The sequence below is a fragment of the Phytophthora ramorum genome (assembly GCF_020800215.1).
Source record: "Phytophthora ramorum isolate Pr-102 chromosome Unknown Phyram_PR-102_s0002, whole genome shotgun sequence".
Lineage (NCBI taxonomy): Eukaryota > Oomycota > Peronosporomycetes > Peronosporales > Peronosporaceae > Phytophthora > Phytophthora ramorum.
This window is the reverse complement of record NW_027150648.1, coordinates 1314288-1326614: the sequence shown is the minus strand read 5'-3', so window position 1 is coordinate 1326614 and position 12327 is coordinate 1314288. Positions and strand designations below refer to the sequence as shown.

Genomic DNA, 12327 nt, shown 5'->3' with positions numbered 1-12327 from the left:
TCCGAAACGTACTCGGTGGTCTCCGATACCCACAGGACCCATTATGACCGCAGTGCGATTCGTAGCGCTGCTAGTCACTTTCGTCTCCCTGCTATCCGCGACTATGGTCGAGGCGTCCAACCTGCGAAGCGGTGGCCAAGTCCAGAGCCAAAGCGGGTCTACAAGTACCGACGCCGACGCCGACGCCACGCAGGACACGGCAACTTCAGCTTATTCGACCAAGAGCAGCAACGTCGTTGAGACGGTCCAAGACGACAGCGCACAGGCGGACGGGGTCAAGGCCTGGGCCCAGTGTGGAGGCCTCTACTACCTCGGCGAGACCAAGTGCGCGCAGCACACGTTCTGCAAGCAGCTCAGCGACTTCATCTCCGTGTGCTTCCCGGAGTCGAGACCGACCGAGAAAGTCATCCGCCTCGAGCTGTAGTACAATAGATCAAGTTATGAAGTACCGAGCCTAATGTTATTGGAAAGCAATTGGAAGCGTGTCAAGTGTGCAGTCGTTTGTCGTTGGCGGGGCCGTTACGAGGAGCTCTGGTCACTTTCCGTTTTGCCTTGACAGACACTCGACATCATGGCCACCGTGCAGTTCCTCGTCAGCTTTCTCATCGTGCTGGCGCTGGCGACGCCTTCCAGCGCTCAAGAACTCGCAGCGGAGAACGAACTCGGAAGGCTCTTGGACGAAAGCGAGTCTGGCGACGGGAGCACCTTCTCAAGTTCCGACTCGGGCAGCGCGGCCAACGTTGCAGCCAGTGACGTCGACGTTCTGCCGGACACGCTTCCGCCCGATTGGATTCCTCCAGTGGCACAGCCCGTTGTCGACGGCGTCAAGATGTTCGGCCAGTGCGGCGGCATCTTCTACTCGGGCACCACCGACTGCGCCGACCCCGACGCTTACTGCAAGCAGCTGAGCGTCTACAGCTCCATCTGCTCGCCCAGACCCGTGGCGTAGCTAGCGCTAACGCCAAATACAGCTCACGTATTCTTGGTTCATTCAGCCGCACAATCCCAATGCGATCCTGCAGTGAGCGGACGCCATCCGTTGCCAAACGGCAGCAGCTCTGAGCCGCCCATTGACTTCGCATTTCGCCTCCAGATTCACACTCCAGCCATGCTCAAGCTGCGTGTCGTTCTCAGCTTCGCGGTCGCTGCCTTGGTGGCTCTGACGTCCCTCGACGGTGTCGCCGCCCAGCAAGTTGACCCACCACCGCAAGAAGGCGACGAGCCCAGCTACTCGGGCAGCGGAGACTTCTACGACGCAGGGACTCCCACGACCACCCACGCCACACCTGTTCCGACCAAGGACACTTCCAGCAGCAACAAGGACACGAGTAAAGTCTCTGCGGGCGATGGCGTCGTGCAGCGCTGGGGTGACTGCGGAGCGGGCGACACTTGTGTCTCGGGCACTTACTGCAAGAAGCTCGGCAACGGCATGTCGCTCTGCTACCCTGGATAAGGTCAACACTGCATGAGCTTAGCAAAAACCAATCCACTTTCATTCAGACACACCAACCTCCACCCACGCGCTACTTGTTGAACAGCATCTTGCGGAAGTCCTCATTGCTCTTGGGTGTCACAGTCGTGGCGGTAGCTGAATCGGTCTTGGCCTTGGTCGCGCTGTCCTGTGCAGCAAGTTTCCGACGCAGTGCACGGGGCATCAGACTCGTTGCAGAGCCGCTGGATGGAAGAGCGAGTCGAGTTGATGGCCGTGCGTGCGGCGCGTTGGCGCCGCCTTTGTTTCCAGCTCCGCCACGACCAGTAGGGGCAAAGGTACCTGCTTTCCGTTGTTGTTTCTGTTTCTGCTGCTTCTCCTGTTGCTCGAGGATATGGGCGATTGAGAAGCGAGAAGGCTTCGTGGTCACTTGCTCGCCTAGTTTGGATTGTAGTGCCGCCACGTTGGCCAGACAAAACGCAGCCTGCGAGGGCTCGGCCACCTCCACCAAGCCATAGTTCTTCAACGTTCCATGACGGTCCTTTAGAATTGACACTCGAGTGACCACAACAAGCTCACCCAGAGAATGCATTGCCTGTTGGAGAGACTCTTGCAACTGCTGCTCCGTCACCTGCTCCTTGGACCCCTCACGGTTCAAGGCGCCAACATAGAGCGTCAACGGGTCGGTTTTCCAGAAGCCTTCGCCTCCTTGCGCCGACTTTCCAGCAGGTGTAGAAGCGGAGCTTGGGGGCGGCTTTGAGCGTTCAACACGCAGAGGGTGCCCGTGAAGTAGGAACCCGTCCCTCTTGAGTCCTGCTTCCACGCCTGCGTCATCCATAAACTGCACGTAGGCCATTCCACGCGGCTTCACTCGGTCACCGCGCGTCTTCACAACAAGGCGAACATCCTTCAAAGTAGGAATATCCCTGAACATAGCTTCGATATCCCCTTTGCTCGCATCTCGCGACACGTTGCACAAGAAGAGCGTGTGCTCATTCGTCAGACTCTCGTGCACCTTCTTCTTCTCCACTCTCTTCTCCGTCTTGTCCTCGTCAATCTCCATGGCTTTAGTAGCATCATCTTTCTCATGGTTGCTGGTATTAGGCTTGGGGCGCTTTGCTGCGGGTTGTTTCTCCTTGGTCTGCTTGTTTCCTTCACTAGACTTGCGCTTCTTTGCTTTTTTGAGCTTTTTATCTCCTGCAGCGTTTGATGAGCTCGTAGCACGGGTAGTGAGTTGTGGAGCTAGAGCAAGTTGCACAGATCCACGGTGCTTCGCGTGATACTGTCGCGCACGAAGATAGTGAGGCAAGTCGCCATTTTCACGCTCGAAGACCAACCACACCTCGGCAAGAGCCAATGGCGTATCTGTGACTCGCTGTACAGCCTCGTCAAACACCATTGCACGTAAGGTCTCCACGGAGAAGGCGCTCATGTGTTGAGTCGCCTCCAAGTAGGAAATCCACGTAGCAGCCTGGCCTCCGAGAGGCGTACTCAACATTTTCTTCCACACGGTGTTAACCTTCGACACCTTCATGGCTGTTGCCAGAGCAAGTCTCGGTGCTCCTTGCGGCGGCATTAGAGCCCAATAGCACTTGGCTTGGTATTCTGTCAGCCGCATCCTGCCCTCAAGGAAGTCCGGAAACATCGTACTCAAAAACTGCTCGCACTCGGAGAAAACACCCCCTACCAGCGTTTCCACTTGCTGCATTGTGTCCTCCAGGGATTCCCCGTCAATACCTGTGGAAGCATAGCGCCGTACTGAGTCACACCATGTCAGCAACACGCTGAGCATGTGGAATTGATCCATGGGCGGACTCGAGCGGGCTAGCAGCTCCGTCCGCACAAACAGCGAAATCTCCTCCACGGGCTTGCCTTGCCACTCCATCTCGATCAACAACTCGGTCCAGGCAGAGGAGTCAAAAGGCACATTTCGTACAGCTCGTCGGGCAACCGCCAACTTGTCCCCACTCTTTGTCTGTTCAGCGTCAGCTTGGTCAGGCTCCAGATAGTCCAGATAGCTTGACCAGATCACCGGACTCAGACACATGACGGAGACAGCGCGCTCATAAAGACACACCACAAGTTGGCGTCCTTCTTCAGACGTGCCACCAGCAGCCTTATCAGCCGACATCAATGGAGCAACGCGGTGCTTGACAAAGTTCAGGTACTGTTGCCACGCCTGCTCTGGGGCCGCGGCATCTTCCGTCCCTGGCGCCGCATGAACTCTCGCCTCAAATCCACGCAGCTTCTTCATCAACGGTGCAAACAGCTTGCTCTGTCGCTTGGACGCTTCTTCAAGCGCCGAACCCGCAGCGTCCCCATCCAGCGTGTTGTACGCGTCCCACGCTCGGAACTCCGACATGACGAGGTCATTCTGGTCCAGCGGCAGCTGCATCTGCTTGCAAAACAGGTCGCGAATGGCTCTCTCCTTGAGCAACTCAAGCTCTCCTTCCATCTCATCAAAGCGTTCCGTCGTCAGCTCCCGACACAGAGCCCAGACTTCATGACCCCTCGCAAAGTGCGTCCCCAGCGTCTTCTGCGCTTTGTCCATAGCTGTCTGCAGCTCTGCAGCGTCTCCACTCTCCTTAATAAACCTCAGATACTGCAGTGTCAATGGCACGGACCAATAATCTCCTTGTGACAGCTCGAACAGGCTCTTCAGCTGCTCTGCGGCGTCTCCTCTGACGCCGCAGTCAGCGATCCACTGCTCGTACATGGCCTCAGTGAGGGGGAAGGCCTCCTGAAAGGTCTTGTACAGCTCTGCGCGCAGCGAATGGTAGGACTGGAGCCTCTTCTCCAGCTCTGCAGACTCGGACGAGGGCCAATGCCATGTCACGTGGCCAATAGCAGCTGTAAACTGCTCGTACGGCACATCCAAGGGCTTCGTTGACTGCAGAATAAGATCTGTTGCGTCTTGACAGCACTGCAGCACAGCGGAGGAGGCCGTGGCGCCTTCGGGGGCGGCTTGAGGCGACATTGGCTTGGAATTTTGACCTGTTCCTTCGTCCTCGTCCAGCACTTGTACAGCGACGCTGGGGATGAATGCAGAAGCGGACGGCAGATCAGACACTTCCGCCATGTCCTCGTCGCTGGAGAATCCCGAGGACGAGCTGTCGCCGCCGGGAGAACCTGCGCCGCGAGCCATCGGAGGTGCAAGAAGGTGTTGGATACAGAGTGTCCTAGACTTTGGATTATAGGTGGTTGTATGAACCAATGAAGGAAGGCAAGATTGTTGATTGGCGGAGGGTGTAGGTTATACTTTTTGGAAAAGCGCAGATACTAAATCATAAAACACTTCAATGTGGGAGTTGACTCACCAAGTGTTCGTTTTCCGTCGCGACAATAAAGAAGGTTTCAACTCAAGAAGCTGCAGCTCTATTCATTGACAAAATACCTGGCGACTTCATGGTATGCGATATCGTAGCCAATTGCTACACCAAGTTTGTATCGGGGTTTTGGAGTCAAGTATTTGAGAACGCTGGTATGAAACTGAAGATGACAGTCGCGTACCAAGCCCAAGGAGATATACAGATCAAGCGCACCAATAGTACAATGGGGGAGTACTTGCGTTGCTTTGTGTCGCCGCACCAAGACGACTGAGATATTGGCCTAGCGAACGCAGAATTTGCGATCAAATCCGCTGTAAACTACAGTATACGGATACCACCGTTCGAAGCAGACATCGACTACGTACCTCATAAATCACTCGAGCTGTGACAGCTGTGAGTCGACGAGAATTGTGCAGAAGACGACGACAGGGAGTCAGCTTTCAGAACACCTAGACGCAGTGCTATGCCAGAGACGAGCAGCTTTGAGGACGCTCAAGTTCATATGACAGATGGGTGTGACCGAGGACGCAAAGAACAGGAATATCGTCGGTGATCAAATATATGAGAGATCAAGAATCTGAACACAGCGCACACCGGTTTCTTGAACTCACGAAAACTGGGACTCAAGTGGACCAGTCCCTACTCCATTGTGCGCAAGCGTGCATATGAGACCAACTTACCACCTGGCATCAAGCATCACCCCTTGTTCAACACCGGCTCGCTCAAACCCTGTGGGCCGCCGTCTCGACTGTCGCGCCGTCAAGAGGTAGTTTTGCGCGATGGTAGCATCGGACAGATTGTGGAGGCTTCAATAGAGTGCATCTCTCTGTGTGCAAGTTGCCGCCAGCTGCCCAGCTGAATCACGCTGGAATTTCAAGAGCCGTAGCAGCTCGTAAAATAGCATGGCACCCGCACCTGCCATCAGCTACGCCACCAATCTCAAGCTGGAACGAGTCGGAAGACATCGTCACGTATTATTTAAAGCTTCGAGGCCCGCCAGCATCTTTGTAATCATCGATCAGCTGAAAACTACTCACGAGCCCATTGTCTTCCGCGACCTGGACACCTTTCCGGTTTGCGTCATATCTCTAGTCGCGTCATATCTCTAGTCCGCGTTTAAGCTTTGTTTGTGCTGATAGAGACTGACGAAACCGTGCTGTTGCCATTCGCCCGACGGTGCAGCAAACCAACAGCAAGGTGATGAGAGCTCCAATCTTTTGGCGACGACGGTGCGTGTAGTCGCGTTTCAACACCTTATTGAATATTAATTGTTTTCTTTTGCATACCCACTAGACATCCAGTAGAATTACCACCGCGTTACCACGCCAGAACAGTAGGACGAGTTCACTTTGAACTTAGCTGCGACATGCAGCACAAACGCACCGGGATCGCGGGCAGCAGACTCCAACAATCGCTTCAAGGTTAGACTCTGTATGAAAGGGCCACCGTCAGTTCCTTTGCCGGCCTATGGCTTCTCGTCGGGCTTCTTTCTCCAAGCAAACGTGAAACCCACACGTTGGTCTTCGTCTCCAGTATAAGTATTATCGCGGACCTTGTCAACGATAAGATCATGATCGTCATTAAAGCCCAGGTGCCGCTCCTTGTAGTTGCCTGCAAAATCGCTAGACTGTAGACGGTTTTGGCAAGCTCTGTGTGTTCAAGTCGAAACGCCGCAGCATGCCGCGGCGGATGCGAGAAGAATTGAGGCCTAGGGTAGACAGCTCCTGCGCAAAATCTTCCATGGAATCAGCCAAACGAGGAGTCCGCGCACGGTGCAGAACCACGCCACACGGATCTAACGGGTTCTCTCGGCATTCATGGGACTTCGATATGAGGGGGCGTATCGAGGGTTACTGGTTTGGTATCGGTTATTGACCGTGAACGGCGCCTGACTTGCGTGACGTGCGCGCCAAATTTAGCCAGCGTCACAATGTTCCGCGTTTTACACGTTTCCAGCACTGGCAGCGAGCGCAAGGAGGGGTAGTTTTGAATGTTAAAGAGATGCAACTTAGCGGTTGAGACCGCTTGTGCAGCTGCTAGAACGGGGCAAATGACTGCATAAGAATTTCGAAGTCGTGTTCCAGTAGGTAGTGCGGGAGCGCAACCCATTGCGACTTCGAGGGCATGGCCGTGGTAGCGGTGGCAGTGGTCGGCGATGGGCAGTGATATCGTATGTAGGCCAGTCTAGTGTCTTGATTGGACAAACATTGTTCTAATAGGCTGCTTGGATTGACTAAAATAGTGAAGGTCATTCATAAAGAGAAAATGGGTCCTTCTAGTCCTGTCATTTGTGGTGAAGGTAAAGCGCGGGTGATGGAGATACACATCGAGTGGCATCGTATGATCTTGGGTGCTGGGAGTACAGTGAGTGTATTTTCGTTAGAATATGAATGTTGGGAGGGCGTTTTCATTTAAAAATACACCCCTGGCTGGAGCTCAAACCCCTTGCTTGTGAGGCATGAACCTTACCTCGCTTTGCGCAACACTTATGCCCTACCGGACTCAAGTATACAAGGGGATGCTCCAGTCGGGGACAGCAGACACTCTTTTTAAAAAACTTGAGAGCTCCATTTTTTTATTATTACCATAGCCTATGTCACGAACAACCTTGTTGTAATTTTCCAAACATAGTGAAAACTCCAATTAAAGAAGAATCTGTAACAGGTTGCCTCTAACGTCAATTGTTGTGACCGCGCACCGCACGAGCGATGGGCTCCGCTTTTTATTGATGCTCCGTCTATTGGCGAAAGCCCTGACAATCGTCGACAGCATCGTCGTCAGTTTCCTGCTGGATCAACTGTGCTGTGCAGGTCGCTGTTAAAGCCACACAACTGAGAGCATGTGGCTACTCTCTAGTGGGTCTACCTGGGCAGCGCGCGCTGGAAACCTGGGTTATTGGAGATCGGCGTAGTGCGATCGCGGCTACACTTCGGTGGGGAAGCGTGTTCGCAGCGCGAAACGTTCTCGAGTGGCCACTTGTAACGTGACTGCAATTCGGCGTCCGTGAAGACAGCCGAAGTGAGGAACGGCGAGCACCGCGCCCAGACCTCAGTTCAGTAGTTTGACACCGCAGTTAGGTCACCTAGCCTGATCACTGCCGGCTCCTCAAAGCGCGCCGCGCGCATCAGCACTAACGTTGAGAAAAAGCGGCGATTCCGCCAACTTGAGGCTCATATCCCAGCGAGCACATTCGGCAGGCACTTGCTCGCTGCATCCAAAATACTGACCCACTGCGCATTGCTGGCCAAGGAGCAGTGCCAACTGAACGGTACAGGCACGATGCACAATTCCAAAATCCAACCATCCTCGTCTGAAACTGTAGACAGCATTCGAACTTGACTTGGTTTCACTATTCCAAAATGCCATGTGGTCCACCTTTTGTTTAGATTACGCCGTGTGTTACGCTAATAGTCAGTCGCATTATAGTCAGAGCGGATGGCGGTCGATCGGGATGGCACACACGCATTTCCACTTCGGCCTCGCAACCGAAAGTACACCACGCACCCTACGCAGCAGCTTCCTCTTCGCTCCTGTGCGATCGAGAGAGTTAGGAAGCGCCTCTGTCTCAGCACTGCAGCAGTTGGAGTATTGGCACAGGACAGTTTACAGGACACAAGACGATGCGCGGAGCTTTGGTGCGCGTGATCACGGCGGCCTGCGTCGTAGCGGCGGCGCTCGCTCGGGAGAGCAGCCTGACCGACGTGGTGGGCGTCGACAGCGTCCAGCAGACGCAGCAGGAGCAGACGCCGGTGACTACCAGCACTTTCTCCAGCACGTCGCTGGGCTCGATGGTGTCGAGTTCGGTGGCGGGGACAGTGAACTCGGCCACAGATGTGGTGGACACCACCACGTCGACTGTGCAAGATGTGACGAGCTCAGTCGGATCGACGGTGGGGGATGTGGTCCAGGCAGCTACGTCAACTGTGGGGGATGTGGCTCAGACAGCGACTTCGACGGTCGGTGATGTAGTGCAGACGACGACTTCGACGGTCGGGGATGTGGCTCAGACAGCGACTTCGACAGTCGGGGATGTGGTCCAGACGGCGGGATCGACCCTGGGCGACGTGACGGACACGGTGGGCTCTACCTTGGACGATGTGACTGATACTGTTGGTTCGACGCTGGACGACGTGACGGGCACGGTGGGCTCTACCTTGGACGATGTGACTGATACTGTTGGTTCGACGCTGGACGACGTGACGGGCACGGTGGGCTCGACGCTGGACGATGTGACTGACATTATGGGGTCTACCTTGGACGACGTAACGGGCACTGTGGGTTCTACCTTGGACGATGTGACGGATACTGTTGGTTCGACGCTGGACGACGTGACTGGCACGGTGGGCTCGACGCTGGACGATGTGACCGACACTGTGGGCTCGACGCTGGATGATGTAACGACTACGGTGGGCTCGACTGTCGATGGAGTCACGCAGACTGTGGACTCTACGGTTGACGGAGTCACACAGACTGTGGGTTCTACGGTTGACGGAGTGACGCAGACGGTGGGCTCTACGGTTGATGGAGTCACACAGACTGTAGGCTCTACGGTTGATGGAGTCACACAGACTGTAGGCTCTACGGTGCAAGATGTCACTGACACGACCAGTTCTGCTGTGAACACCGTGTCTAGCACGGCTGACTCGACGGTGAAAACTGTGGGTTCGACGGTCAGCTCTGTGGTTAACACCCCCTCTAATGTCGTGAAGAAGGTTGCCCCAGTTGTAAACACGGTTACCAACACGGCTGGATCGACAGCGAATACGGCGACCAACACTGTGTCCAATGTTGTGAAGCCTGTCACTCCTGTTGTGAACACCGTAGCCAGCACAGCGGACTCAACCGTGAACACGGTTACCAACACGGCTGGATCGACGGTGAACACGGCGACCAACACTGCGCCCAATGTCGTGAATACCCCTGTTGTGAAGACGGTAACCAACACTGCCACCAGCACGGTGACCTCGACCACTGACACAGCTACCCAAACTGTGGGCTCCACGACGTTCGTGAAGGGGGGACTTACTACCACCCCGACGCCTGCTACGACTGCGCCTACGAAGGCCTCCACCAGCACTACCCAATCTAAGCAGACGTCGTCGAAAGAGAAGGCACAGTCTATCATCTCGAACCTGGTGACTTTGACCGCCACCGAGTCATCCGGCTCCAAGACTGAGACCAGCGCCGGTGAGACCAACTCAGGCTCGAGCAAGTCGACGAGCAACTCCAAGAGCAAGAAGAGCACGTCTGCCGGAGACGAGTCGGACAGTGGAGACTCCGTGTTTGTTCACAAGTCTTCGTCTTCATCGTCATCGTCGTCGGCAGACGTGGCCGAGGTGACCAAGAAGCCTTCGACGAAGAAGACCACAACGGAGAGTTCCAGCGCCTCTGCGTCGGCTGCCACTGCGGCTGGCAGCGACTCTGGTTCCAGCTCGGAGGAAGTCGAGCTTCCTGCTGGCAGCTCATCTGCTTCTCTGGAGGGCTCGTCGTCCATGTCGGCATCGATGGAAGGTCCTGACGTGGGCGATGTGTCTACGCCCGAGCCTCAGAAGACGACGTTGCGTCCGATGCCGCCGACAGCAGCACCGGCGACGGCTGCTCCGACCGCGGCACCGGCGGCCTCGACCTCTGGCTCGGGCAGCAACAGCCTGGAGAGCCAGGAGGCTCAGGCCAAGCGTGCGGAGTCTGTGTCGGGCGAGTCCGACACCAGCACGACGGTCTTGGCCACACTGGTTGGCGGCATTGGCTGCGTGGCTGTTGTTGCCATTGTTGCGTACATGAAGAAGCAGAACCACGGGGACGAAGCCACGGGTCCTGACGGCCAGCGCGCGTCTGCGACGACGGCGGATATTGGTCGCAGCTCCGAGGGCAGCGTGTACAACGACCCGCTGGGCACGCGCTACTCCAGCATCGTCATGATCACGCCCAACGGGGACGGCGTGTGCATCCTGTAGAGAAGTGCATTGGGTGATTGGCGAGAAGCACCGTAGAGGGCGCTTTGTGAATTGAACGACATTGTTGATAGCTTTCCCTCGGGAGTTTTGACCTAAGTAATCGAGTGTTGCCGAGTGAATAAGTGAATGAGTTTACCAGATTGCTAGTTTGATCTTCTCACTCTGCGTCTCGCATAGCAGCAGGCAGCACCAAGCGCACAGCAACGTCACCTCGGTCTTTGCGCATACCGTCGAGCGGGTGGAAAGGTGTCAGCCCCACCGGGAACGCAAGGCGGTTGCAGAACGAGGTTTCGACCTCGTACAGCTCCTTCGTCGGGTCGTCCGCCTCGCACACGAGATACCAAGTCACAGCCACGAGCTTGACGCGAAGGCCAAAGGCCCAGGTAGGCTCCTTCGAGCCTGGAACAGCCTCCAAATACGGACCCACATCCATGCGAACCTCCAGCGGAGCAGCACGCGCAGACGCAGGACGCAGCAAGACGCGATCCATCTCGTGGTTGCTCAAAAACTTGCCCAGAAGCTCGTACGAGCTGCCACCCGACTCCGTCCTGTTGCTCGCATGCAGCACCGCCATGGCCACAGACTGCAAGGCATTGCTCACAGCCATGGGCGTTTGTTCCGGCGTCTTGCCCGCTTGGCGAGCCAACATGTTCTCCAACTCTCTCTGCAGCGCGTCCACCACTGCATCATACCCTCTCGTGCCTTCCACCCGCTCCCCATTAATTAACAGCTCGTCCCGGCCGATATCCTTAGCGTCCTGGAAAATCTCCGCCTCCGACAGCGTCGGCATGCGGCTCTGATTGCCAGGCTCGTCGCTCGAGATAGCCAGCACCTGCGTCATGTAGCTCAGCTCGTATCCCTCTTCTTTCCCCTCGGCACTCAACCAGTTCGTCGACAGCAGCAGCTTCTGCTCCGGCAACCCTTCAAAGAGCTGCTCCAGAACCTCCTGGAATAACGTCAAGTCCTCGTTGTCGCCGTCCAGAGCGTGGTGCAGTAGCTGCGTCATCTCCTCGAGTTGCTGGCGGTCCGACGCCGTCAACGTCGTCTCCAGCAGCTTCCGGTCGCCCCATTCTCCTGCCAATTGGCTCAGCTCTTCAGAGAAGGCCTTCAACTCGTTCTGTGTCGTCTGCGTGTCCGTCTGCAGCGGTGCGAGGCTGCATCTTACGGACACTACATGAAGTCGCGCGACCAGCGCTAGCGACTCCAGCGTTCGTATCCGCTCACCAGCAGCTTGCAGAGCTGTAGGTAAGACATTGAGAGCTGATACTAACGTCTCTTCGGCGCTGTTGGGGACATCGGTGGCGCTCAAAGGCGACGCGCAGGCGGCCGGAGGAAGATTCGACAGCTCGTGCTCGAGTTCCGAGAGGTCGAAACCCCATTCCCCGGCGTCGGATGAAGGTAACTTTGGGGTCGTTGGAAGCGTCTGTGGCTTGGTGGCGCGGTCGTGTAAGTTAGAAGACGCGGGAGGCTGTGACGACGGAGAGGAGGCGTCGTCTTCCCACTCATCCCAGGCTTCCATGTCCGCCGCTGCCATTATTGGCACGCGTGGCGTTATATTCCAATTAATTGTGTTTCCTTTATGTACATGGGAAAGAGTTACTCATACAGTCCTGCG

At 55.9% G+C, this 12327-nt stretch overlaps 6 protein-coding genes across 6 annotated transcripts; 4 read left to right on the top strand and 2 right to left on the bottom strand.

Moving 5' to 3' along the window:
- Nucleotides 1-103: 103 nt before the first annotated feature.
- KRP23_1842 (uncharacterized protein) lies at nt 104-424 on the top strand (the record flags this gene model as incomplete). Its single annotated transcript, XM_067886503.1, has 1 exon — nt 104-424. The coding sequence occupies one exon, from the start codon at nt 104-106 to the stop codon at nt 422-424; it is 321 nt and encodes a 106-aa protein (XP_067749177.1).
- A 147-nt stretch (nt 425-571) lies between these two features.
- KRP23_1841 (uncharacterized protein) lies at nt 572-949 on the top strand (the record flags this gene model as incomplete). Its single annotated transcript, XM_067886502.1, has 1 exon — nt 572-949. One exon carries the CDS (start codon nt 572-574, stop codon nt 947-949), a length of 378 nt encoding a protein of 125 aa, XP_067749176.1.
- A 159-nt stretch (nt 950-1108) lies between these two features.
- KRP23_1840 (uncharacterized protein) lies at nt 1109-1453 on the top strand (the record flags this gene model as incomplete). Its single annotated transcript, XM_067886501.1, has 1 exon — nt 1109-1453. One exon carries the CDS (start codon nt 1109-1111, stop codon nt 1451-1453), a length of 345 nt encoding a protein of 114 aa, XP_067749175.1.
- Nucleotides 1454-1523: 70 nt separating this feature from the next.
- KRP23_1839 (Squamous cell carcinoma antigen recognized by T-cells 3) lies at nt 1524-4574 on the bottom strand (the record flags this gene model as incomplete). Its single annotated transcript, XM_067886500.1, has 1 exon — nt 1524-4574. The coding sequence occupies one exon, from the start codon at nt 4572-4574 to the stop codon at nt 1524-1526; it is 3051 nt and encodes a 1016-aa protein (XP_067749174.1).
- A 3804-nt stretch (nt 4575-8378) lies between these two features.
- Nucleotides 8379-10712, top strand: KRP23_1838 (uncharacterized protein; the record flags this gene model as incomplete). The annotated part of the gene is made up of 1 exon (XM_067886499.1): nt 8379-10712. One exon carries the CDS (start codon nt 8379-8381, stop codon nt 10710-10712), a length of 2334 nt encoding a protein of 777 aa, XP_067749173.1.
- A 157-nt stretch (nt 10713-10869) lies between these two features.
- Nucleotides 10870-12246, bottom strand: KRP23_1837 (uncharacterized protein; the record flags this gene model as incomplete). Its single annotated transcript, XM_067886498.1, has 1 exon — nt 10870-12246. The coding sequence occupies one exon, from the start codon at nt 12244-12246 to the stop codon at nt 10870-10872; it is 1377 nt and encodes a 458-aa protein (XP_067749172.1).
- Between the last annotated feature and the right edge of the window lie 81 nt (nt 12247-12327).